Here is a 27799-nt window from a genome sequence, read left to right as displayed (position 1 = left end):
CTTCAAAACCTGGATCTCCTCTTTTATTCATTTTTGAAGGGGTTGGAGTCCTAGTGTGGTCCTTGTGTGGCTCAATCCCTGCTTCAGAAAGGACTGGCTAAAAATGTTTTCAACGTGACTGATGTTTTTGAACAAAATTCTGACGCAGTCCATCTTGAGAAAGAATAGTGCCTCAAACTTTTTTGTTCTTAAGTGAAACATTTTTTATTTAACACCCCATTTGTCTTACAGTATTCTGCATACAATACATTGTATAAAAAGCCAACCTGCCAACACCAACGTGTTGCCTTCTTGGTAAAGTGACAAAGCTATAGCAAAAAGACAAAATAGCCTATGTTTCCAGAGACAAATTAGAGTATTTAATTTTTTAGTTCAGGTAATAACTGCAATCACAATCAAGAACCCTGTACAGTACAACTGGATGAGAAATCTCTAATAGAATCAACACACAGCTATTTCTTAGTTGTTATATTAGCAAACTCTTCTAAAAAATATATTACTATTTAGCCATTAGAGTGAGGAACAAGTGGCTTGTCTTAGGAATGGACTGAAACAGAGAGTGCTCATTCTGAATCACATAGCAGTGACCAAGTCCCATGAAATGCCCCTGTTTTAGTTATAAAGGGCTCTCCACTTTCATGGTGGAAAGGGCTCGCATTTTTATTACCATCAGTGGAGCTATTCCCTCACCTCGTGTGTTCAAGCCCTTTGGGGTGGCTGTGCAGAGACAGCGCCGCACCTGTTATACACAAAGGGGTTGAGCAGTCACAGAGCAGCACGCGCCGCATTGAAAGGCTGAGGGAATGCTACAGCTCTGCTGGCCATCCCCATGGGCAGGTGATTGCGTTTGACAAAAGGCATTTTATGTGCATTATCAACAATAATAATGGCCCAGCCACAAGAAAGGGCTGTGCAGTGCACGCCAACAGCCACTGAGAATGTTTCAGGACAAGTAACCATGGCAGAGCTGCCAGGTCCCGCTGGTGACACTGCAGAAGGTAGTGCAATTTAAGAACTGTATAAACAGCATCACTAGTGTTAGCAATCTATATCCGAGCTACAATCATCTACTTTGTACTGAATGTTGTACATTCATTTATTTCCTATGACAGAACCGAAAAAAAAAAAAAAAATCACTTAATGAAAACTGTTACAGGAAAAAAAAAATAAAACTGAGACGTGAAGTGATGTATCCGTACTCATTTAACCACACTGCTTCCTATTGATGAGTAAGCTGCTTAAAAACACTTCTAAAAACTTCCAAGTTGCAATTTGAATGGAAAGTCCCCCCACTGGGAAGTAGCTGAGTAGTGCTGGGCCAGCCACCCTGCAACCAGCAGGCTCCCTACTAGCGCTTCTGCTTAACTCCCAGCTACGTGCCGCAGCTGACCTCTTGCAACAGAAATGTGCTCACCCACTGAGTCCTAATGCAATACAACGTGAAACAGCATTTATCTTTGCAACACCAAATATATTTTAAATATATTTTTAAAAAATTGTATGCTGGTAATCTCTCTTTATACATAGATATGATATAGCTGACAAGGATTACTACATCACTGGTAATGGCTCTATGGTTTCTTGGACTGACACCGATAGAAACTGGTATTTCAAAAGGGTGCTCAGTTTTGCATAACCAAACTGTGTAATAACACGAGGCCATTCTTATTTTGCAGGTTTCTTCAGTACAGTATTTTGTACTTTGATTTTAACTTGCATGTTTTTCTTTTTTGTCTTTTTTCTTTTTTAACAAATAAATTGGCTCTCCAACTGAAAATGTCTTTGAGTTTTAAGAATTTCATGTCACTATGCTATGTTGCTTAGCAAACTATAGCTTTGACTACCTCTTGAAATTAGCAATATCCATCACGGACCTACAAAAGCTTTTTGTCTGGGTAGCTGTCTCTCTTTTCATGGGGCTATGTTAACTTCAGCACAGCTGCTTGCATAAGAATTACTCACAGAGCAAAGCTTATCTGAGTACGTCCTGGACTAGAACATCAGTATCATCTGCTTATATTTCTAAAACAACATTAGGAAAACAGTGAGCAAACACATTTACAAACACAGTGTTGCCCTACTTTGCCTCAGAAACATGCATATGAATAAATTAGTTTGTATGTTTTATGCATAAATATACAAATCAGATTTATATTGTATCACCTGTGACTACTTTATGAAGGCTTCTAAAACAAGCTTCCTCGTTTTTCGCAAATATCTTATATTTTTTGGAGTTACTGTTCATTCAGTAAATCTTTATATTAATACCTGAGAGTGCAGAGAAGAGAAGAGGAAATAATATACATTCATTGCTCCTGATCAAGACTGTATTCTTTAAAAGCAGCATGGAAGCATTAAACCCGATTGCAATTATGGCATTTCAGCAAATGCTTGTAACACAAGTCAGAATTTCATGTTATTCCTCATTCATTTTAGTATTGCAAGAAAAACAACCAACAGTGAATGTTTTCATCCCTGTTCTGCTTCTTTGCAAAAAATACACACAATATAAAATAATGCTGCCCTGAAGAATATGTTTGTCATACAGCTTTAAAAGCAGTCATTTTTAACCAGTTTAACAGATTCCCAACTTACTTTGTTGTTGTTGTTAAAATACAAGCTCTTCCCCTCCTTCTCTAAACCCATTCTAGCACAAGCTACCTAAGGTTCAAGGTCAACACCCATAAGCATGAACACTGGCAGGGCTTACCTGCCCAGGATGTTTACTCTATCTTTATTTATTTATTAAGAATTCCAATTTGGATTCTAGAGGGTTTGCTGTTGCCATTAGTCCTGGCAGATAGAAAATTACAACAGCAACAATCCAAAGAGCTATAAAAATGAAATAATAATCACTAGTTTGAGGTGTGGACTCAGGGTAGAAAAAGGAGCAACTGCAATCTGTCTGTAGCAGTTCCACGGTCACATTCAGCTAACTAAGAAGCAGCTTAAGAAGCAGCTAAGGATGGTCTGTCCTTGGGCACTCCAAACACAAAGAAAACTATACGTTTCATCAACATGCTCCTAAGATGTCAACAATGGCTCCTCTTGGAAGATAAATGACAACCACCATGTGGTCAGACAGATTTAGCCACTGTTCTCCCTTGATTTCAACAACCTATACTACTAGCCTCTGCATCCGTGTGCATCCTGGATGACCAAGCACCTTATGTCCTTTCATCTGTCCTGAAGGAGGATTGATATGAGAATGGGAAAGAAATCACAAATACAGGCTGAGCTAGAAAAATAGGAAATTAGTTTTACAGGCCACACTGCAAAAGCTGATACGTGGGCTGCAAGAATGCTGTGTGAAAACTGGCAATGAGGGACTGGAATCTGCAATAGCCATGACCATCGGTGACACCAAAGCAGGGGAATAGTAAGCAGGACAACTTTTATTTCCTAACCTCAGGTTCTTGTGCCCACCACAGCTACCAGTTCAAACCTGTGTTCTCAGTCTTCACCCTGCTTTTGATCCCAGTCCACATGCAGACTTGGAAATTACGCAACTAACCTGGAAGTCAACCTCTTAGCTGTTGATAACTCATTTTAAGTGGAAAATGTCTGGAAGTCATTACATTTATCCCAGTAATAGAAATGAACCTGCAGAGCACGCACTGTAACAGCTGTCATTCAGAAAGGTTTGTCATAGGTCACGCCTAGTGTTTTCTAGCAATGTTGCATATTTTAATAACATGGTAAAGACAGTTTATCCTTCAGCCCCTGCTTGGGCTGAAACTTATGAACAATGCAAGAAAGTGATTGTGCTTCAAACTATTTTTATTTACATCAAAGAATACCAGTAATCTGATATTTAAAGCTCAATCTTCAAACCCCGTTCCCTATGTAAACATCGTACTCAATTTCCATAGAAACAACCTTCATTTGCAAGTGCTTTATGTGGTTAGCTCAGAGTCAAAGATAAAGCAAATTACACTCTGGTTCTTGCTTTAAGTTGCAAATTTTTAGCACTCTCTATTTTAGCTTTTATCTCGTGAGGTTTCTCAAAAAATCTCACAAAGGCTGGCTCATTTAATAAGGATGCCAGGATCTGTTCAAAGGCAAAGGACCATTCATGGTTCCCTTTCAAACTCTGTGCCCTACCGCCTTCAGTCTGCTCAGAGCTGCCTTCCTCCGGCCCTTTTTGGAGGCTTTCAGCAGAAACCTCTGTAACAGCAGCCGCACTTTTGACTGGTGACATGGGACCTTGCAGTCTTCTCCCAACTTCTTCCATTTTCAGCAGGAGGCTGGTAACCACTGCTATAGCCCGGTACAACAGCTCCTCCTCAGGATCCCCGTGGAATAGATTGTAAAGGGTTTTTGAGAACTGGATGAACTGAGACTACACAGATAACAGAGGAGACTATTTAGAGAACAGCACACAACTCTCATTTCTCACTCCACACCATGTTCTCAATCCAGCACTTGCTTCTGCTAGGCACCTGATAACAACTGCTCTACTAACAGTACGGGCCTGGGCCAGCCCTAATAAAACTGTGCGTCTGGAAGCCCCTCTCTTGCAGTTTACAGTAAGCTTACGTTACAGGAATTTAGAAAAACACAGTCTATGGTTAATGTGAAAGCCTGAAATTTAAGGGATCCTAGGAATCCTTTAGAAAAATACTAACAGAACTTAAAAAGAGATACAGCAATCAAAACCAGACTTCTGTAATTCTCTGACACAGACTGTTTTACCTGATTCATTCTTGGCAGATCCTTGATGTTTTCTTCTTTTTTAAGAAGTTCGTCTTGCCATTGCTTCAGATATGCCTGAATATCAACTTTCCCCTTCCCTATTTGACAAAAAGAAAAAAAGAGTGAGCAAACAAGAACTAAGAGTTTACATGGGGGATGAAGAGCAAAACAATTGTATCCTCCATGTCATTCTTTCTCAACAGAGTAGTAGGACCAAAAACTATACAGGATCAGGATTTACATTACATGCCCCTCCTCCCCGAGGAATACACTTATAAAAGTGTATATAACATTAGCATTATGCTAAGATCAGCGTACTTTTTCAGCACACACTTTCCCAGCTATACTCCCACTTTATCAAGTTACTACCAAGCGTTTCCAGGATTCTCTACCTTTTTCCGGGCTGCTCTTCAAAGCATTACTTTCAAGATTATCCCCAGTAGATGAAACTAGAGTTTCAGAGAAGAAAAGAAAAGTTACTACTTCAAGAAAGGAGGACCAGTGCTTCACTTCCTTTATCAAAAAATCTTTCCTTAAGGAGCAAGACCCCCATGTTTTCAACACAGATTAGGCCAAAAAAGCACACGGTAAGATATACACATATTTCTAAAAAATAAAAATAAAAAAAAAAAATAAAAGGCACCATGAGATTGGAGATCATGAAAAAGCTAAAACCAGCTGTATCAAGTGGATAATATTTTGTGCTCCATTTCTTGAACAACAGTGAGGACAGTGCCACCATACTACAGATAAAGTACTTTTAGATAGTTTCTAAAAACCAGAAAGGATATCTCCTCCAAAGATGTGAAAACAAACAGCTTTCCAAATGTAGTATTTTGTTAACTCCATAAGTTTAAACCCCACATTTAAAAAAAACCACACACATACACACCTTAGTGGATTTAAAATGACAGCAAAAGATTATGAAACCCTTAAGTACCTCAAAATAATGGAGGACATGGATATTACATTAATAAATTTCTTGAGGCAGGAAATATGCCTTTATGCCTTGAATACAAAACTGCAATGGTCATCATTTTAATGACTACTGCAACAGAAAGGCTGCCTCTTATGCTGAGAAATGCTGACCAAATATACTCCTCTATTTCCATGTAAACATTTGGGGCCTTTGAGTTCAATCATCAGACAAAACCAATTCAGGGCAGGGAACATCTCTGTTCTTTATATGGCTGCCAATGAAATGGCCTGTTACTGATGCCTGGATGCACCACCCCACACAGCTGGTTATGATAATTAACCCATGTGTTGCTACAGAAAAAACTGCTGTGAAGAAAGATGGCTATCCTCAAATTCTGCACTGCTTCATATGGCAATGTAACTGTCTCCAGAAGATCTTCAAAGAGGATTCTTGTTAACAAGGACGCGATTTGCTAGAATTCAAAACAGCTTTTGGAGGCTTTCAGAAGATCTCCATTATGCACTACAGGAAAATTAATGGAGTCCTTCCCAAATTCTGCAGGCAAAGTCACACACTTTGACACTTACCACTGAGTTGACTGAAGTGGATCAGTTCTTCTTTTGAAAGATCACCGCCTTTGGAAGGGCTTATAGATTCTACTTCAGTAAAAGCTGAAATAAATAAGTGAATGAAGTGTTTTTAGGGCTCCCAAGCATTAACAAAGCAGGGAGGAAAAAGCAAAAGCTTTGTACATATTGTTCCTATGAACAAAACAGAAAGTGTGTTTGAGTAGATTAAGTCCTCCCCAAAGAATGTATCACTCTGGAAAAAATACACATCTGTATTACAGCTATGGGACTGTACTGTAACCAGGGCTAGTGAGAACAGGAAGGAAAGCGAAGCTTAAATTAAAATCATGCAAAGATGATAAAAGCCAGGAACAGCCCTCCCCAAATGCTACCATCTCTCACTCACCTGGAGGAATGTGCAACTTAAAAAGAAACTTGAGTTTGTCTGTGAAACTTCCGTTGTACATGGTATCTATTGGAGGAAAGAGGCAACCAAGGTTATTCAACTGGACCCAGCTTTAAAATACCCTCTTAACCTAAACAAATACAACCCAAGGATGTCAGAACGGGACACATATTCTGTCTTCCGTGGAGTATGATTAGAGATGATGCTTAAGGAAGTATGAGCTGCAGCTAAGCCTGAGGTTTGCCTACACTGAGGCAAGAACACCAAAATATTTTAGCACACCATCCCACATATTGAGGCCCTGCTTCCCAGGACACATCTGAGCATGGCTCATTGATATGAAGTGATATGAAGTGAAGAATAACTGTATTTTTCCCCTCTTTGCTAACTCACAGCTTTTGCTTGTTTTTCCCTTCTTTCTTTCCCCCTTAAATTATCCTCACCTCAACCTTTGAGCCTTTTTCTTTCCATCATATTTTCTTCTCTTTTGAGGAGAGGGAGTGAGAGAGCTGTTGTGGCAGACTTTAACTGCCCAGCAGGGTAAAACCACCATGTAAACAATAGCACTTTGAAAACTAGATGAAAAGAATAGAGCACTAACTCCAGAAAACTTTCAGTTGCCCAGGGATATAAAGCACTGTTTATCTTACATGATCTGTGTATGAGTAGGCTTTCAGTGCGAGGAAGCATTTATCATCAACCAAACAGGTTGTGCAATGAGGTCGTGCCCTTTCCTAATTTTCTGGTATTTTGATGGCAAAGCTATATTTAAATTTCATCTCAAACAGGAGATTGCTCTCCATGGGATTAACATTTCAGAGAAGTTCCTAATTTATAAAGCTTTGTGTCAACTATTTCACAGTGAAATACAGATAAGAAAATGAGCGCACAGTTCTGCAATTTAAAGCCTTTTTCATTCACCTAAAGAACACAGCTCCCACTCTGAAGTTTATAAATATACTTTGAGCATCTGACTTGCCATTTCACATCTTTGCATTTAATGCCCCAAGATAAAGGCAAGACAATTTGACCCTACATTAAGAGGATAGCCTCCTTAGGCTCCTTATCTCGTGTATGGAAGGTGATAACACCGAGGACTATTTCCAAGATGGAGTTCCCTTGTGAACGTGCTACATATGTACTGTTCTCTTACCAAGAACACAGGCAAATTGCTTGAAATTTATAAGGCCATCAGAGCTCTCATCCATCAGTCTGAACGTCCACAATGCAAGCGAGTCTCTGTTTGCACAGTGTGACCAGGGACTTAAGAGATGACAGAGAACCCTGAACTGCTGGCAATCAATTCGATACTGCTCAAGATAAGGTAGGCTGGCATCGTGGTGTTGCAAAACAGGACTATTCACATTCCAGTAACAGGAAAGAAAGTGCTCCTTCTGCAAAGAAAAGGTAAAATCATTTAACTGGATGGAACAACTATTTATCTGGGTAAAAGATGTGGGGAGTTAGCTATTTAATTTGTGTACGTGTAAAAAATACACTGAATCTAGCTTTCTCCTCAATTTGTTAAAACTGTTTCACAGCCATCATACAGCTCACCATTAACATACATGTTTGCGAAGCGAGGAAGGCGGCACACTACCTTGAATAAGTCGTAAAGCTCGTCAAGATCACTAGGACTGAATTTTACATCCTGGGACACAACACGTAGCTGAAACAAAATAAAGAAAAATAGTTAATGAGTCTTTTCTTTTTGGAATAAGCCCATAAAACATCCACAAGATTTAACCTTACATTTAAAAAATACAGTTTGAATATTCCATGTTTTGGCATGTAACCAATTAGGAGTAAGAATAGGGTTATTTTTTAAAAAAGAATAGGGTTATTTCTTAAAAACAATCAGAAGATGATTGGAAGGAGATGACTGGAAAAAACAATTTCTTTCTGAAAAGAGACCTTGAAGCTACTCACATCATTTGCATATATTGAGCCTACACTATGAAACTCATGAGATAAAACTTGAATGCCAGATCATTTATAATGAAGTAACATTTACCTTCTGTTACAATGGACATTCAGCCCTTACCAGTGAAGCTGAATCCCCATTTTTTTTAAAGGAAAAAAAAAAACAACAACAACATTTTCAAACAAGATCTATATCCATCTTCACAAGATGTACATTTTGTAAAATGAAATACAACAGCTATCATCTTAGCTCAACAAACAGCATTTAGTATCAGTTGGTGCAAGCCACCTCTACTAGAGAAAAAAAGCACTGCTTGTTTAAGTAGTCTAGTCTTATCACCAGTTATTGCAAATACGCCACTGAAGAAAACAAAAAACAGGCAAACAAAGGAAGCACCCTGTCACCTCTACCTTCATTCAGGGGTCTGAGCTGAAAGGATGGTGTTAGTAGCTGAAGAGCTGCCGCACCACACACTCATTACCACACCTCCACACACACCACAGACACAAGAAGCAACCCTTATTGAAGGCAGTGCATTCAGTGACATTTGGGATTGCTTTGGAGAGCAAAAATGCAAGTGATTGATTGTTTTACTACAGCATTAGGTCTCACAGAAAAATGCATTAACAATTCAAGAACAGCAGAAAGAAATATAGGTCAGCCTGCTCCAATCAATGCAAGTGTCAGAGAGATGGCAGCCTTTAGAAACTATCTGTGATGACAGTACTTGTAATGAGAGCAGAAGGTCATGCTGTGACTGACAGACTGAAAACATCACAACCCAAACCTCACTTCACAGATACCCTGCAGACAAGAGGGATTTCACCCTAAACAATGATTTATTTGGCCTTAAAAGTGTAGCTTTTTTTCAAAATTTTCCAAGAGAGAAGGAATTTTAGCAGAGGGAAGGGTTTAGTTCTTTAAGTCACTCACCACATTCTGCTTAGTTGTAGCTTCTAATGTCTGGATCACATAAAGCCTGTTTCTGCAGCGCATACTCTCAACGTCCTCATATCGAATATCGCCGTATCTCTATGAAGAAAAGCATAGTTCTATGAAATCAACCGTTGCTAGATAAATCTAAGCAGATATTTATGTCTTTTCTGCATCTAAATACAATACAGGTAGGGACACAAAGAAGACAGCAGGAGCTCTGAGCAAAGAATCATTTGTTATCACACCATGATTCACCCTGAACAGTGTAACTTTCTAAAGGGTGGGTGTTTAAAATCGTGACAAGGAAAGAAGAAACTATGGATTAGTTCACTGTAAGGGAAGGCGAAGGAAAGGATTTTACTGTGTGTTGGCTCTATATACAACTTTGTTATCACGTGGTGACTAGCACTGCAGGGTATAAAAGAAAAATATGTACACGTTGTCAGGCTTGAAGTTCACTAGAGTGAAGTTAATTTCTGAACCATCCCTAGCTAACTCTTCGATGTCTAAAGGACAGGGAAGGTGTCTAAGGATTTGAGTAGAATAAATACATTTACCTTTAAAAAGGGTAGGAAAGTAAGCAAAAACTAGAAGAAAATTCCCAGAGAAATCCTAGAATAAATTATCAAACAATTAAAATCTAAATAGAAACAGGTAAAATAATCAATATTGGCCAATACTCTTAACCAAAATCATGTCAAATCAATTTTATTTTCTCCTGTGAGAAAAATTCAGCCTAATATATAGAACTGAAACAGTGGGTATGATGCATCTTTACTTCTATACGGTTTTTGACACTCTTCAGCAATGCATGGAGCTAGGAAGACAGTGTAACCACCGTCACCAGGAACCATGTGCACAACTGGTTCTAGGACCAGACTTGGAGAGCAAATCAGTGATAAACTACCAAACTAGGCAGGACTTTCAGAAGTTTTAACAGTGTTTTACTCCCATTTTTTACAGTGCACTTTAAATAAGGTATGAAAGACTTCAACAGTCATAAAAAGAATCTGAACATATGCATTTTGAAGAAAGGTTGAAGGAACTGTTCATACTGAATCTAGAAAAAGAAGAAACCAGAGCTGAAGTGGTAAGAGATGAATAACAATTTAATAGCAACAAGGATTTGCAGAGAAAGATGCAATTGATTTTCCTCAACAGCTCTTTACGAGCACCTAAGATGAGTTATACTGGATATTAGGATATTTTGCAGTTAAAGGTACATAAAAGCTACAATGGGCTAAAGTTGTTGCAGGTTCTCTTTGTCAACGTTTTCATATATTAGACATTTTTAAAGGATGATCGGGGTGTACCCTGGAGAGGAAGCTGAACTGGATGAACTCTGCAGTTCTTTTCCAGAACTGTAGTTCTGTGTGTGAAGACCCCTAGCAGCATATTTCTGTCATGAAACAAAAGGGAAACAGAGGAATTGCATCTTTGAGTCACAATGCATTCACTAATCTGACATCCAGACACTGACATTGTGCAACGGCCTCACTAAGAATATAAACAAGATGTATAAACTAACTCTGGGTAAGTGTGATAAATTCATATTTCCATTCACCAGTTAAGCATGACTTCTTCATACCTGATTAGACTAGAAAAGAATAAAGCTTGTGTTTGTACCTGAGTCCTAACGACATAAAGCTGAACGTAATTTTAAGCTTTGACTCCATATTTTTTCATTTAGTCTCATCTGTTTCTGAATACCTACGTGAAGCAACAGTACCACAAAGAACATCTCTGGTCACTTATTCATGATTAGTAACTAGACCTGTCTGCAGAGGGACAACTCTCCATTGCAGCAATCTTCCCATTTCAAAATTTGTTCAATGTGAATTCAACAGTCATATGAAAATAAAACCCTATACCAGAACTGAACTGTGTTGAAATGAACTGTGTGGTCTAAAAGGGAAGTGAGAAATTGACTCTCACTTTGTATCAGCAATTCTCAAACAAAGGGTTGCAACACTTACCAGCACTGACAAAATTCAGTTTCATCTGAAGATCCAAGGTTACAGCCAAAAAGGGGCCATGAGATAAAAATGGGGATAAAGGCCTGGGAGCAGGACTGTCAGCTTCAAAGTGGGAGATTCACATTCAAAGATCTGCCCAAATCAATTTTCAGAAGCCATACCTAATCAAGACACTATTACCATTTTGGTCCAGTCACCTGACTAAAACAACAGGAGAAAAAGAAAGCGAGTTCCTTTTGCTTTCTCTGTCTGTCAGTAATTATTCTCTCTCCGTGAAAACTTCAGCTTACACTTCAGAACGTAACATCCAGCACTTCGTTATTTACCACATCTATTCTTCATTCCGTAAGTATTCATGCTCATACTTTGAGACCTCACCATGGCAAGAAAGACCTGTAATAGTTTGCACTACTTCTTATAAGAGTCTTAAAGTGATTCTTTGGTATAACATTCTTGTGAAACAACAGTGACAGCAGAAATAGTGACATTTTGTATAATTAACCTAATGCTATAGAAGACACTCCAAGAGATCTTGAATTTCTGTTTCTTGGCTTTGTTCACTCCACTAAAAGCAAAGCCGTCTTCTCAGGTAAAAAAATAAAAATAAAAAAAAGAGAGACACCATTCTTTAATTATAGAAATAATAGCTAGCTAACCTTTTTTGAGTGAATGCTGCAACATTTTTCCTAAAGAGATGCAATGTGGCTCTTTCACTGGAAACATATGAATGAGAGTCAGAAAAGCATCATACAGATAAAAGAAGCCAGCTAATAGAAAAAAAAAAAATCAAACCACTAACCTATCTTTTCTATCAGCTTGCTTTTCATTTTGCATTGGCTAAAGAGAAACCTATCTACAATGGATTAATGCCCTGATCTAAATCATGCCAAGGAAGGAACTGCCTGATGAAAATCTGAGGACAAAATAAGAATGAGAAGCCACTTCCTCCCCGTTATAGACCTAAGAAGCTAGAACGTTGCAGAAATCAAAAGTAGCAAACTCAAAGGAAGTGTTAAAATACCATAATTTGTCTTCCTCACCCAACACACCTCAAAACATCCGTTTCATCAGTGCAATAAACTACACAAGCACACAGTTTCCTGCACTGCCCAGTATGCCAAATGTTACCACCATCTGCAATGTAAAGTAATCAGTCTCAAATCAGTAAATGCAAGGGCTGCTTCTCCCATGCACTCTTTGTCGTTTAGCTGACAGAGTGGACAGCAATACGTGACCTGTGATGAAACCAGGGAACTGCACTCAGGACAGCCTAGCAAACACATTCCAGGCAGTTAAAAGAATAAACAAATACAAAACAAAACAAACCTATCCCATAACCTACAAGGTTTTCAGCAAGACTTAGGAAAACGCAGAGCCTAATTCCTACCAATCTAGAGAGGTTTTCTATCTGGTTTGTAGCCAGCCCACACAATAATGTAAACACTGCAAGGGATGCAAAACCTTACCCACAAGAACACATACTTCGTTTGACTCTCGGATCAAATCAGTAATGTCCACTTTTGGGTGGTCACTCTTTGTATCGCTGAGGTTGGCGCCCTGCTGCACAGCTGGAGGCAAAGGACTGTCTTTGTTGGTGACACTGTCAAAAAACCTGCATGAAGGAAACACACAAGATATCAGCAGGAAGCAGAGGAAGCAGATTATCACAACACAAGGATAACATCAGCATCTACTGAAGAAAAAAGTAAGCAAAGAATGGAAAAAATGAAAGAATATCACCATGAATAGCACCAATATGCTGTAACAATAGAACAGACACACAAACAAGGGAACTGGCTACCCAAAGAAGGCTGCAGAGCCTCTAGCCTTGAAGCTTTTAAGACCCAGCTAGGCAGTAACATGGCTGACGTGACCTAACAGTAGTCTTTTCTGGAGTGGGAAGTTAAATTAGAGACCTCTCGAGCTCCCTTTCACTTGGCTTTCTCCCGGTTCTCTAATCCACCTATCAGCAATGTACCACGTAACTGGGAGAGAGGAATGGATGCCTAGGCTGAACTGCAACTGAGGCAATTTTAATTCCCTCAGATGCACAAACCAGGACCTGCCTGATCTGCACTCTTCATCGCACCTACAAAACCAGACTAAACAGTTCCATCACAGAGGTTAGCCAGTTCCTTTGCCAACACTGAGAAAGCAGAGAAAAACATCTATGGAGTAATAGCTTCCTTTTTCTTGAGGCGAGGCAAACTACCATCATTATTTTTTACAACCATCAGAATGCTGCAGGCTGGATTTACCGTGCAATGGAAGTGTTGCAGCCGGATAAAGTGTTGAAAGTCAGAGTTCACAAAGAGTTCACAATAATCATCAAAAGCTTGAGTGTCAAGTGGAAGCAGCAGCTTGTTTGGTTCAAGTGAAAATTAAAATTTTACTCCTATTTTAAATTTTAATAAATTAGAAACTGTCTGAATGTGCTCTTATTGCTATTAAGTGCTAAAAATTTTAATGAGCACAGTTAGGTTTCACAATAAATATCAGGCTGCATGGCATCATAAAGTAAAAATTACATTTTCCTCATTAATTCCCATTAATTCCTCATTTTCCTCATTTGTTCCTACCCCACTCAAACATGCAACATATGACAAACATAAAGAGAAGATGGGATTTTCAGAGGAAATGACTTATCTGTTTGAAATTACAGCAGCTGCTACACTGCCTGTAAGAACAGCAGTTGCACTGATACCTGTTGAGCACAGTCACGGCTTCTGCATCATCCTTACAAGTCAGCAACTTCTCCATGTTGTATTCCAGCACTGCGAGACCCAGCTGCAAGATTGCCTTTATTCCATCATAGAAGAAACAGTCCACCACATTGACTGCACTTTCAATAGGCAGCACACTGATAAAAAGGGTAAGGAACCAGGAGAGAGAGACCGAGGAGAAAAAAGTCATATCCGTCATGTGGTCTGTCAACTGAGGCAGATGAACCCTGATGAGCTCCTCAAACACTGCCTGATCTACCAAGGCACCTGCAGGGAGAGGATAACAAAACCACCACCCAAATCTTAATACACAGAAGCACAGTTTTCTCAGAGCACTGGCCAGAAACCTAGCCCCTATCCTAGTGCGACTTTGATGTAAAAACAAGCAGAGACCTAGCTGCATGGCACCACTGGCTCCGTTCGCTGTGCTGGAAGCTATGCACTCTATAGGTCCAGAGGCTTGCACGTTGCAAAGTATATTAGCACCCTTGTGGGTGCATGGTTACTGCTAATGATTCTCCTGTCAGTCGATATACGCTCTCTGCAATGACAGAAACTTCATATGCAATTTTCTTCTAGCATTTAAAGCTGCAAGCATTGAGTACCAGATCAAAGACTAAGTCTGCTCCTGGAGTAACTCTGTTTCTTTTTATTTAAGCTGGGTAAATTACAATAAATAGTATGAACTGCAGTTACAATTCTGAAAGAACTGTGTAATAGTCTAAGTGACTACTTCACTACTTCCCTAGAATAATGACAATATTTGAAAGTCACATCCACACTCTCTTATGGAGGATCTTGGGATGTTCTGTTACTTCCATTTTCTACTTTAAAATACTGAACCAAACACCACAGTTTCTCTGCACTGTTCAGGCTTCAGCTCATTCCTTACACTTGTTCTCACAGAATGATTGCTTATATTCAGTTCTAGACAGACCAAAAGATAGACTGATGTTACCAATGATTCGACGATTGAAATAATCGGGTAGCATCCTTTCACACACAGCAACCAACAGCCAGAATGCTTCTTCCTCTTTAGCATACAGCAGAAGTACTGATGTCAAAATGTTCATTGCCTGCAATGTTTTAACAGGGAAGGAAACATTCACATGAGAAGACAGTGAAAAGACAACTGTTCTGTCATTTGTTAAAGTTTATACTTCTCATGACATTTCACAGCATGTGTTCAGGGGTGTTGGGATAACTTACAGCCTTATCCAGTGTAGTATTTGTACCTCTACATTTTCAATACAGAGCATAGCATTTAAACTACATAAAAATAGCTCATGTCACGCAGTGGGATGAAATAAGCAATGCAGGTGAACCACTGAGAAGGAAACTTTTACGTATTTCTGACTGATTTTTATGAGGTGCCACAATACTGATATGGTAAACTAACGTTCAGGCAACCAATATTAAGATTCTCAAAACTGCTGTACCTGACAATATCCAATTTGGGGATTCCTGTAGGCATAAGCTGTCAGAACTCTCCTGAGTGCAGAAATTCCTGTGTCACTTTGAAAAGCGGGATGCTCAGGCAAGGAACGACGTAAATCTCGTTCGATTTCATCAGTAGCTAACGTGCATGTTCCTAAGGATTTTTCCACCAACTCAGTGTAATAACCAGGGTTGGATGCCATATCATTTACAGCACCTGCCAATAAATGTTATTGCACAGCATTAGAGGGCAACAATAAAGTATGTACATAATTCTCTGCAATTTGTACAAACATTTCTGGTGTTTAGTAAGATATCTCCAGCTGCTATTGCAGTAATGTAACAGAGTAATTCTACTGTCATTAACACAATCAGTATGAAATAAAAATAGAAAAGCAAACTAAAATAAGGCCTGGAGTAAATTTATTTCCATATTCCAGACACTATCCATTATACAGTTGACTGACTTATTTTTTTTTCCTGTTTCATTGCAGGGAAAAAGCAGCTTCCTTTCACCTACAATTTTGCTTAAGTTTTTAGGCAAATACTTTTCCTTTTGTAGAACTGGTGACAGATTAGAAAAAACTCGGCAACGGATTGATATTTACCTAATTCATTCCATAACTTTTATGTCAACACAATCCAAGATAGAGATATCTGGTAACAGAAGCATGCATGTCTACATAAACACTCAAAGAACACTAGCAAAGAAATCCACATTCAATCGCCCTCAAAAAGAACTACCATACAGCAGTATGCTGAATGAGTAGGTTAAAACATATTTGTTACAATAAACAGACCCTTTAGAACAGCGGAATGCTTTGCCCAGGGGAACACCATGAGTACAGGTAGTGGGTAAGGTCTCCTGAGAATATGCAGCTCATTTTCTGAATCAACTCAGCTTACCTGTCAGTGGCTACCACCTTTGTAAGTGTTTAAGTGAACGGGAATAACAAGTGCACAGAAGTGCCTTTTAAGCACCTTTTAAAGCAATGCCTTAATTCCCCAGGCCTCCACTGCCTCACATTAAGTGCTCTGACACAGGTGTGTTCTACAGCAGAAAGCCACAAAAGTATACTCAGAGTTTTGGCAAGAGATCCCTTATGCGTGTCAAAGTCCACAATTCCTGTACACTTCTCACTCTCAACCAAGCAACAGTGTATAACAAAGAGCTACCAATACTATAGACAAATAGAAAACTTTTTTTTTTTGCCTAGGAACACTATCGTCTCAGAAAGATTAAACCAAAACAATTGAAAAATGGTCCTGCAAACTTGCTTTTCTTTTTAGCAAGTACAGAGACGCTGCTGAAACTGATTGTCCCCTTCAACTCATAGTCTTACTATTTTTAGTTTAGTTTGTTGTCGAAGATGACAGGTTTAGTTTGAATCAATGCAGAACAGAATAAATTTGTCTATTCTTTTGAAATCTTTTGAAATCTTTCTTCAGAAAGATTTAGATAAGTTGCCAGAGGAAATAAGTTGGTTTTTTTTGTTTGTTTGTTTGGGCATACTACTGTCAGTAAGTAACTAGAACATCCATACAGCAGAGTCTACAAAATGAATCAATTATACTTGCTAGGTAATACCTGAGAACAGCAGCCAGAGCTCTCCTCGTAAGGCCTCCGGGATCCCTCTTACCACCAAGTCTCGAGTCTTCTTTGTTCGAAACATACTGACACCGTGTCCCCGCTCAACAAAGAGGATGTTCCAGGACTGTTCTTTCATTTTTTCTTTCAACTACAAAAAGAAAAGAAAAAAAAAAAAAAGCCTACTAAGTAAACCGGAAGATTCTCTAATGTTTGATATCTGAAATGAATGCTGATGCTGATCAGAGCAAAAATGTAATCCATGCATAGTTTAAGTCTGGGATACAATTGAATCTCCCACATAACCATTCTTTAAAATATTCTTACAAGAATATTTTACATTCTTAATTCTTACAAGAATTTCTATACCAGACCAGACAAAAGGTAAACCTAATCCAGTATTCCATCTGACAAGAACCAACAGTAAGTGCCAAAGGACAGCAAAGTCAATCAAAATATCCACAAATTCCTCCTCCATTCTGCAACAAATTGAGGTGCAGGCACGACCTCAACAGAGGCAATCTCTCTGAAATTAACAACACAAAAACCCACAGCAGGTTTTATCCCTGCAAACTGCTTTCTGAACTCGGATAAATCTGCGTTCTTCTAACTTCACTTGAGGACTCCTAGCTGATGTATTAGGATACCAAGCAATCAACCCCCTTCACCTTCAGGTCACTTGAAAGTTAGACTTTTTCTTTACTTCCCACTTGAGAATGTATCCAATAAATAAAGGGTAATAAATGTAAGTAAACTGGATTTTTAAACAAATAAGCAAATTCACATTTAATGATTCTTTTGGCAAAAAAACAGAGGTACTTCTAAGATTCTTTGTCAGCTCTTTCCATGTAAATATACATATGTTTATATGATATACAAACACACACACAAGTCTGATTATAACTTGGGCCAATTTTAAAGTACCCTTATACTCCATTTTTTATTCCTGCTTTGTCATAAATAGCATAAAATTTTCTTGGTAAAGAGCAAGTTGATAGAATAAGGAAAAAAAGACAGAACTGAGAGAAAGCAGTAGAAAAGACAACCAAGAAAAATAGGGAGAAGGTTCAGATCATTTATGTAGTTTCAGTTTTCTCTGTGCTAATTTGAGAGCTCTAACAAACAAGCTATGAGAAAAGCATTTGGCCATGACGGCACAAGGTAGTTAAGCATATGATTATTTGCAAGATGAAATCATACTGTCACAGATACCTGCTTAGTTATTCAGATGAAGTAACATACCATGACTTCAATGTGTTTATGAATTGTTCTTGCTAACAGCAATAAAAATGTAGTAACACTGACACAGATGAGATAATATCCCATGGAAGCTCAACAGGCAAAACAGGCTACTCTCCTTTTGTCTGATTCATCATGCTTTGTTGCATTACACCAGTTAACAGATTTGGAACGGAGTGCGTACAAATGGTGGAAAGCAGAGAGGGATGACATGACATCAGTGTCATTGTTTTGCCACAGTTTCTATATCTCCCCTCGGTTTATCTGCATGAACTCCACATAGCAACGGGAGAGAATCAATAATCAGGGAAAACTGCAGGAGAATGAAGTCTATTTGGATTAAAGAGGGGAACTAATAGCTGAAAACCCCCTATCGGTTTAACATTTAATCGGATATTTATTGACTAGAGAGAACATTTTACAAAATAGCAATCACTGTCAAAATACAAAACAACTGTGTATGCATCTGAACTTCAGTAGGACCAGCCATGTACATAAAACCTGCTTCAGAGGGAAAACTAGCAAAAATTCCCTACTCAAACATAACTGAAGTAAGAGGCATTTACCTGCAGAGTAGAGGGAGGTAGAAAGTTTCACTGGCAGCAGTGAAACAGGTCCTTTGTGAGGTATAAGGCTTCTAATAAACTATTGATTATGCACCTAAAAAAGCAATTCAATTTCTCTGAAGCAGAGCCAACTGACAATCGGGCGTTACATCCCATGAGAGGCTTCAGTGCTAAGACAGGGTGAACACTGCCACTGCGTTTTCTACACATGCAGCAGTAAGATTTAATATTGCTAAAGCATTTCAAGGTGATCTGCAGAAAGGAAAAGTAGATTTTGCCCACTTTTGTTCAATGTGCTATAAAAAGCAGAACTTAAAAACCTGTATTGCTTTCATTCCTGCCAAAGGGGTGTTTATTTTCTGGTATCATAAATTCCATATCTGAATTTACCCTATTTTGCTGAAAGACTAATTTTAAAATAAATATTGTGTCTTATTGCACACATTTTGGAGAATCAATATAAGTACATCTTACTGAAAAAATAATAATTAAAAAAAAAAAATCTCCAGAGCATAACTTTGTTACAAAGAAGTACAAACAGAATGAAGCAATGAAGAAATGAAGTCAATTTCCTGATAACATTCTCCTTGTTCCCAAAGCATTTGTAGTGACTTTCTACCTTGACAATTCAGAAAGATATGAAATATGTTAGCTATCACAAAACAAACAGCCAACTCTTCCCTGAGGGGCTGGAAGAGCAAGAGGAATTAGTTCCATGAAGATAAGGCATATCATTATTAAACAAGATGAGCAGAAAATTGAATGGAGCCATGAAGAAGCACCCTGTGGACTCAAAATACAGAACATGCAGATGAAAGAAGATTGGCAAAGCCCCAGAGGAAATCAGAAGCCTTGCTGGAGTACATTTGGAATATACTTAACTCCTTTCCAATTAGGTTCCAAAGCCTGTTGGCCACTTTTATCCCTTACCATTTTAGAGTCTAGATTCTCGGCATCCTGAGGATGGTAGACAGTCATTAGGGCTTCTGTGCTGACAGTTTTGCTGGTATCTCTCTGACCCGTCTTTGCTGGTAACTCATCAAAATCCTTTGGACTATCAGAGGCAGAACTAGTTGCAACCTTCATAAATAAATAAACAAAAATTAACAAATGGTAGTTATAAATGCCAAACAATCCTTCAAGAAGCAGTACTGATAGCAGAAACTGTTTTTGTTTCTAGACTACCCTTGTTTATGATATTAATTTACCAGTACCAGGCACAGTTTTAAAATTTAGACTTGCATACAATTCATATATGCATGAACAAACTTCCAAAATAAATGAAAACCAGCTGTCCCTGTTCTGCACAGCCAGGCTATCAGGAGGCTCCACTTGAAAAATCCATCTCTACAGCTAAGAACTTAATTATAAAGGACAAAAACTCATTATGAAAATTATAATAGACAGGGAGGCCGGACCATCAAGTAAAAAAAAAACACATTAATTTAAATGGAGCCATATAGAACTATACAGAAATGCTAAGAGCATTTCAAAAACGGCATTAGAACCTGGATTGCTTTTCAAAACCTGATAGAAAATAAAGCCAAAGAATCCAAAACATAATGCATTCAACAGTAACATTATTGTTCAACACATTCTCGTTCACATGGGCACTGAGTTATTTGTTTTTCCTCACCTTAAAACCAAAGCTACACAACTCATTACACTATGCCAAAACAATGCAAATATTACCCAAAAGAAAGTGGTCTGAAGGGGAATGCCCTTGAGAAGCAGACCTTACCACTCAGGTCTCTCAGGGTTGTGCTACATGTACCCTTGCTAGCTGAACATTTCTGCTGGTATCAAACTATTTTGCTTTTATTACTCCACTTGCAGCTACTAACTCATAAGAAGCAAAAAATTAGAGACTTTGCTGAGACACTGATCGTTTTCTTACAGCCGTCATTTTAGACACTACTCCAGCTAATTACATTTTTCTCAAGAGAAAACCTTCATGGAAGAGATACAGAAACTGTAATGAGTAATGCTTGCTTGGGCTGTTTTGTCATTGTTTTCTTATTTCTTATGCATGAAACTACACACAGCTTTCCTCACATCCAGAAGCACACTTACAATTATTCCATCATCTTTCTGACTCAGAGAGTCAGCTGACAAAAACATAGCAAAACATATTTTTATATCACTCTTTATATCAGACTTTTTTTATATCAGACCTTAATGTGAAGGGTCTGAAAGCAAGAAACGGAAACGTGATTTAAAAAAAATAGAAAAAGACAACCTGTAATCTAGAGGTGAAGCAGACATTGTAAGACTAGAAAACCTAATTCCTAGGAATAGGTAGTAAGAAATTAGAATTCACTGAACAGTTACCTCTGTACTTATGATATGCTGTGGATTTGAAGTTGCATTGCATTTGATTTGGAGCTTTGTGACAAGCTGTTCGAAATCTTTAACCTCAGTGAAACGAAAAGCTCTTTTTCCTTTGGTACTAATGCTGACTCCTCTGTTGGCTGGATCAGCCTTATCCACCCCTATGACCTACGGAGGCAAGGATATATTAATTATGCAACTCATCTCAACAAATTGCTTCTAAAAGAAAAAACTTAAAAACATAGACATACATGAAACAGTAGTATAACAGTAGCACCGCACAAATAGAATTAGTCATGCAAGTAACTTACTACTTTACAGCTCAGTGGTTTAGAGCTATTTTAATACAAGGCAACAGGATCTGTGATAGTTTTTCTACAGAGTACCAAAAAAAAAAAAATCTTTGAAAGGGTTCTCTCAGCTGTAAGTACGGTATGTATCTGAGTATCTTCCCTCCTTCTATCTGCTGGAGCTGTTACGTTTTTTTCTTACCATCCAAAAACAGACAAAACCTGGCTCTTGCAAGTAATCAAACAAATCAAGTTTCACAAGAAGGAATTTCCACTGAGAATACCCTTTCAATGACAGCTGTCGTAACATGACAGTTGGAGCTGCTTTTAATTGCCACAATGGAACAGTTACAGATTAGAGCAGTTAATACACTTTAATAATGCACGTTCTTACAAGACAACAGTGAATAGCTGGAGTGGCTGTCATTGCTGATGCTTTTACATTGTTGAAAGCAAAGAATGGAAGACTGCTGAAACAAAACAACCCTGCAGTACCTGACAATCTGCATGAGAGCATTTAGAGTCAGATCCTTTAACACAGTCTCTTCTGTGTTTTTTTGTTGGTTTTTTGTTTTTTTTTTTTTTTTTTTTTTTTTTTTTTTTTACAGCTTATAGAAGTCACTATTGTTTGCAAGACTATTTACAGAAGATCAAATAAAGTCCCTTGTCTGGGTGGAGAACACCAAATGCATTGCTGAAATCAGCTCCGTTCACTGCACTGTCGGGTGTCTCACATTGGCAGTGTGTACACAGAGCATACAGAGCAATTACAGAGCCTGGTTAATTTTTAAGCTATTGTATTACAAGTCCAGGTGCTGCTGAAAGGCTTCCAACACCAAAAGACTGAAATGTGGCAATCACATGAGGTGTTCTGGATCACATGAAGTTAGCACAGGGATGAAGGGTTTTTCCCCTAGATTTTATTCCACGGGCTAGCTACAGTACTCTACAGAATACTCTGAACGCTGTGCCCTTGACAATATGGTCCTTATTCAGTCTGTTGAGACTACCAGCTGTAACAGTGGTGGTATTTGCTCACTGAAGACTGTCAATGGATATTCCTAGATGTTTGAATAGATGGCACTGCTGTACTACTGCAAAGAGGTGAACGGCACCACAGAGGCAAGAAAATAACATGGCAGAACAATCATCTTCAAGATCTACCCTCTTAAATCCTTTACTTTCTATCTTGAGAATCTCCCCTTAACTCAGCCTCAAGAATTTAGCATGGGCTTTTATTTTACAAAAAAAGTATTTAAAAAATTGGATTCTGTATTCTTCTACAGAAATCAGAGTAATTATGGAAAAGGCAAAAAAGACACAGGGGACAATGCCGGAACATGAAAGCAGTTCTATAACCAGTATTGCTATATGCACTATCCAAGGTAAGGAGAAATTATGACATCATATAAACGAAACAGATTGTAACAAAAATCTGCTAAATTGGCATTAAACTACGCAAATGCAAATCGTCTGGTAAAGCAGGCTCTGACTGTAGTTTCCATTACCTCTCTTAATGGAATGATTACACTGCACAGGCTGCCATCCTGGCTAGCAAAGCAGATGTAGTTTTCTGAAATGCACATTTTCCCGTGGGTGTTGTAATGAGTGAAAGGAACCCATAAGAAGCACTCATGAACTTCCTTCAAAGTTTCTTCTTTGGGTAGCCTGAAGAATGCACTGAACTGCTCACTGTGGGCTCGGCTCTCTAGGCCTCTAGATTAAAAAGAAAATAAAAAAACAAAGAGGAAAATAGAGAGAAAAAAAAAGAAATATATTTAAACGACCTTATAAATAAGAAAGTTAAAATACCTTGGGAAAAGGCTATGTAAGCATCATGCTCTCCCATAATCTGTGGTGTCCATCTGGAGGGCTCAGCATTTTGCCTAAAGAGGCAACAAAATGTAGGACCAAACCTGTATACACGCACTTAACAAAATACTTAAATGCTTCACTAAATAGGAATAGATTCAAGCATGCTCTTACACAGTGAAGCACTTTGCTGAATCGGGACCTAAACATGATGGAGAAAACAAACAACAACAACAAAAAAACAACAACATATTATTAGCTTAATCCTGCTCTGTTTCCCAAACCATCAAAATAATCCATTTAAACCTAAAACAAGTTTTTGCTTGACAGAGGGCCAATTAGCTAGAAATGTAGCACATGTTGTAGACATCTGCCATGGAAAAATTCGTCACAGATAACAGCAACCACAATCAACATGTTGGTCACAGAGCACCATCTCTCGCCAGCATTGCTACCAAATTGAGGTATTAATTACCCAGGAAATACCACCTAGAACAGGTTTTATTTACTATACAATTAAAGACTTGGCTTTTTCCCCTCCTTTCCCTTTTACATTGCAGTTGTGAGGGGCTTTAACTAGGAACAAGTAAAATGGAGTTACTGGAAGTCAGGTTCTGACTGAAATTTATTAGAAAAATGCTTTATCATATTTTCTATTTGTATAGATAACATTTTCAACAAAGTCCTCTCATGTGAATTTAAGTTACTTAACAATAGACTTGCTTTTCCTGGCTGCTTTTCACAGTAACTAGCAGATCATCACTTCAACATCTGAGTGAGAATTTGAATAATTCCTTGAGTAGACAACATTTACTTCTACAGAAACTAGACCTCAAATTGTACAACATGAAATAACCACACGCCTTCCTTGAGAAGGAAGGACTCTAACCATCCGGTTATTGACATACACATCTTTTCCATTGCCTAAAACACTGCCATAAACAAGGAAAGCCACGCACCCATCTATAACTCACCAATTTTATCACCTATATCCTGTAGCAGAAAGGCCATGCAGTTATTACCTACATATGTGTATTTAATCATTTATTCTCCACCTTCTCCTTCCTCATCAGGATACTAGCTAGAAAATCAAGAATGGAACTGCAGTGTCTATTTCTAGATGCTTCTAAAATGCCTTTTAAAAACTTCAACTACTGTAAACTGCATAGAAGGAGCCCAGTTCTGAAGGTGTAATCAGTTCCTGCTACTGCAAAGTAATAAGTTACAATGCCTCACGTTACTTTGATCCCAGTTTTTAACAAGATACTTGTTTAAGAGCTTTGCCAACATTTATTTATCTCCCCGAGGCAAGGATTCTCCTCCCGCTTGTCTTGAAAAAGCACTGGGCCCAGAGCAGACAGGCTACAAGCAATTACGTTACCTCTTGGTGATCTGCAGGGGGTCATGAAGGACTAGGTCATTTTCAAATGTCTCTTTGTCAAAAAGCCTCCTAACAGCATAGTTCGCCAGCTGCTCCATGAGAAGGAATGTTTCATTAATGTGCAAAAACATGGAAAAATAGTGATCTTCCCCACGGGAGCAGACATGAATGCTCTCTGTCAGGATAACATTGGAAGTCTTCTCAAGCTTTGATATTTCATCCCAGGAGATAATAAGTTTTACTGAAAATACAAATATAGGCAGATCTGAGTAACTTCTCTTTAGCTCCTATCTACTAAACAAAGAACAGTGGTAGTCAACAGCACTAATAAAGTACAATTAAGCAACACAGTTAAATCATAACCCATTTGGAAAGGGCTACAAATTCACAAGGCCAAAAAAAAAGATTCCCCTCACAGTTGCTATAAAGCAATACAATTAGAATGACTCTCGTAGAAATAAAAACACTAAAGACACACCGCTCTTTGGTGTGAATCATTCTTTGGTGCTTTATTTGTGAATCTAACAGAGGGGAAAAAAACAGGCATTTTGAGGTATGTTTCATAAATGTATTTATTTCCCTACATTATTTGTGTTTTTTTCTATTCTGTGATAACATCTACTCACATGGCAAAATAGTTTACTCAGAATATAAGATTACTCTAAATCTGAAAGATACATAGCAAAACATAAAGGGACTAAGCTTAACATCCAGGCTTACTTACTTTCTGCTCCCAGCAAAAACGAGTAAAAGCTAAGGAAGTTGGTACTGAGATACAGCCATCCTTGACAAGGCACTCTGCCCTTCCAGTAGCTGCATGAGTAATAGGTAACCAACTTCTCCTGCTCTGGTAATCCAAAACACCTTTCAAACTTCATAAGACCCTCACGAAACTTCTCAGGATCTTCTTCTTTTACAAAAGAACCTTTTCCCTCTTCAGCAATCAAACCCTAAAACAAAAGAACCAGTTACTTTATGTGTCCACATTGGTGAGTGTCATATATGCACCTGCATACATACAATGGAGTATTCTCATATTATAGCAAATTTAAGAACTGCAAAAATAGTTTGAGAATCAAAACACAGGTTATAAATCAAATGTGCTATTTCAGACATATACAACGAGTTTCCCCACACAACTTAGGTACAAAATACACAATCTGAAAATAATGTATTTTCTTTACTTAATCACAAGAATTCCTAAACTAAGCATTTAGTATATGCAAAGTGAAGCATTGTACCTCAAAAAAGAAAAACAAAAAAACTCCCATATGCTTCCTAGGCATTATGAAAATTATTGTAATGTATCATCAGTTTCAGACCACTATCTAAAGGCATCTACTGTATCATTTACCAAAAAGAAATAATCTATGTCCAGCAGATAAACAGTAACAACAGAGCACATTGAAGTTAACAGCCACATACTTCCCACTCAGAAGTATACAACGTTATGGTGCTGTCCTTTGACATTCTATAGGGAACATAGTATTTGTGAACATTTAGAAGGAAAAAATACTTAGTCTTTCCTAATTGTGGTGTGTGCCTGTTACTTACTCTTATCTTTCCCTGGACAAAGCTCGTAATATCTTCATTTGAATCAAATACTGATAAAGTGTTCATAACATTGTTTTCTAACCAGTCCCAGTGTTCTGTTATCTCTTCTCTGCTGGCTCCTGAAAGAGAAAATTAGTATTAACAAAAATTAGAAGAGACTTCAATAAGTTTATTCACAATAATAATCAACAGAATACTCAGTGTATTCCAGGTTCACAGAGTAACGTAGATAGATGAGTTCAAATCCTAAGTCACAAACCTACCACTGAACTCTTTTGTACAGCAAAAATGTATATGGTATACGTTAAAAAGCACAGTCATGCTTTTATTTTTCATGCTCTTTATACAGCTATATTTCTAGCCTTGACATCCAGAGGCATCTCAGCTTTGTCAACATTTTGTGGCTCAGTGCTGAAGCCTGACTTGGACTGAGAGTTCCTTAGCTCAGCAGTCCCTCAGAGCATCTTTAGCACGCTCCCAGTTCAGTAACTAGGACACTCCCCTAGAAGGTGGGAAACATGAGACCAAATTCATGAGAACTTCAAGACTTGGTCTTGCTATGGTGCAAAAACCCTTCTGAGAAGTGTAAGGATGTAAAGTCTGTATCACTGTGACCAGGACGGTAGCAGAGAATTCTCTTTGGATACATGAAACAACCATTTACGCTGCCTACCACAATTACTGGTTAGTTGTGCTCAATGTAAGTAATGGTTTTATCTCATTTTCTACCAAGTCATATTTTAATTATATTTCTATCACACTAAAATATAAGCAACCATCATTCAGGAAACACTTGTCATTCTATCTACAGCAAAGTTCTACTTGTGTTGTAATTCCAAATAACTTGATGTTTTCATGCAATTAAAGGGTTCTGCAAGAGGACAGAAGCACAGCTACATCCCAGATGGAAGATCTGGTATCAGGAACCAGGAAAAAAAACAAAAAACTTATCTATTCATACAAGATGAATAATCCTTGAAATGTTTTTTTGCACCTCCAAAATTAGCAGTGTTTCTCTTCTGAACCCTCTGGGACTCCAACACACAGGAATAAGGAATGTTTTCTTCCCTGTCATTACACACATGCCAGGGGAGCAGTATCATAAAAAATCTGTCATCACTAACCATAAGGAATGTACAAACCATAGCCAAGATAAAATTCAATGTTCCAAGAATATAAATACTGCGTTATCAAACATCTTAGAGAGAAGCCATCTTTATTACGTTACTTTATTCACTTTATAGTGCTTTTAATCTAGGTTTCAGATAGCAATCGCTTACCATATGTCACTGCAATTTCATAGCAAAGAAAACCTATCTCACCCGAACTTCCCAAAAGTAGATTTGTGGTTTGTTTCAAATACAAAGGGAAACTCTTACCTACTAGATACTTGTACGATCCGTGAAATATTTATGATAATTCATCTTACTCTCTTCACTAACTCATATACAAG

General features: G+C 38.2%; 1 protein-coding gene across 2 annotated transcripts in view; it reads right to left on the bottom strand.

Moving 5' to 3' along the window:
• Positions 1–202: 202 nt before the first annotated feature.
• The window catches only part of TBC1D8B (TBC1 domain family member 8B), a gene marked incomplete at its 5' end in the record, with an annotated part of 38689 nt that continues 11092 nt past the window's right edge, over positions 203–27799 (bottom strand). The window contains 19 exons of one of the 2 annotated variants that reach the window (XM_084293795.1): positions 203–4342; positions 4696–4793; positions 5088–5144; positions 6202–6285; positions 6590–6655; positions 7743–7983; positions 8190–8258; positions 9447–9545; positions 12908–13037; positions 14130–14415; positions 15107–15224; positions 15588–15802; positions 17174–17324; positions 19909–20058; positions 21310–21477; positions 23108–23315; positions 24793–25033; positions 25517–25742; positions 26347–26465. In XM_084293795.1, the coding sequence (XP_084149921.1) occupies positions 3932–4342; positions 4696–4793; positions 5088–5144; positions 6202–6285; positions 6590–6655; positions 7743–7983; positions 8190–8258; positions 9447–9545; positions 12908–13037; positions 14130–14415; positions 15107–15224; positions 15588–15802; positions 17174–17324; positions 19909–20058; positions 21310–21477; positions 23108–23315; positions 24793–25033; positions 25517–25742; positions 26347–26465 (3137 nt within the window). In that variant the 3' untranslated portion in view covers positions 203–3931. Of the gene's footprint in view, positions 4343–4695; positions 4794–5087; positions 5145–6201; positions 6286–6589; positions 6656–7742; positions 7984–8189; positions 8259–9446; positions 9546–12907; positions 13038–14129; positions 14416–15106; positions 15225–15587; positions 15803–17173; positions 17325–19908; positions 20059–21309; positions 21478–23107; positions 23316–24792; positions 25034–25516; positions 25743–26346; positions 26466–27799 lie in introns of those variants that run through there. The other variant, XR_014618784.1, reaches the window with a different exon arrangement.

Source organism: Netta rufina (genome assembly GCF_964035555.1).
Source record: "Netta rufina genome assembly, chromosome: 12".
NCBI lineage: Eukaryota > Metazoa > Chordata > Aves > Anseriformes > Anatidae > Netta > Netta rufina.
Note: the sequence above shows the minus strand (reverse complement) of the source record. Positions and strands in the feature narration are given on the sequence as shown.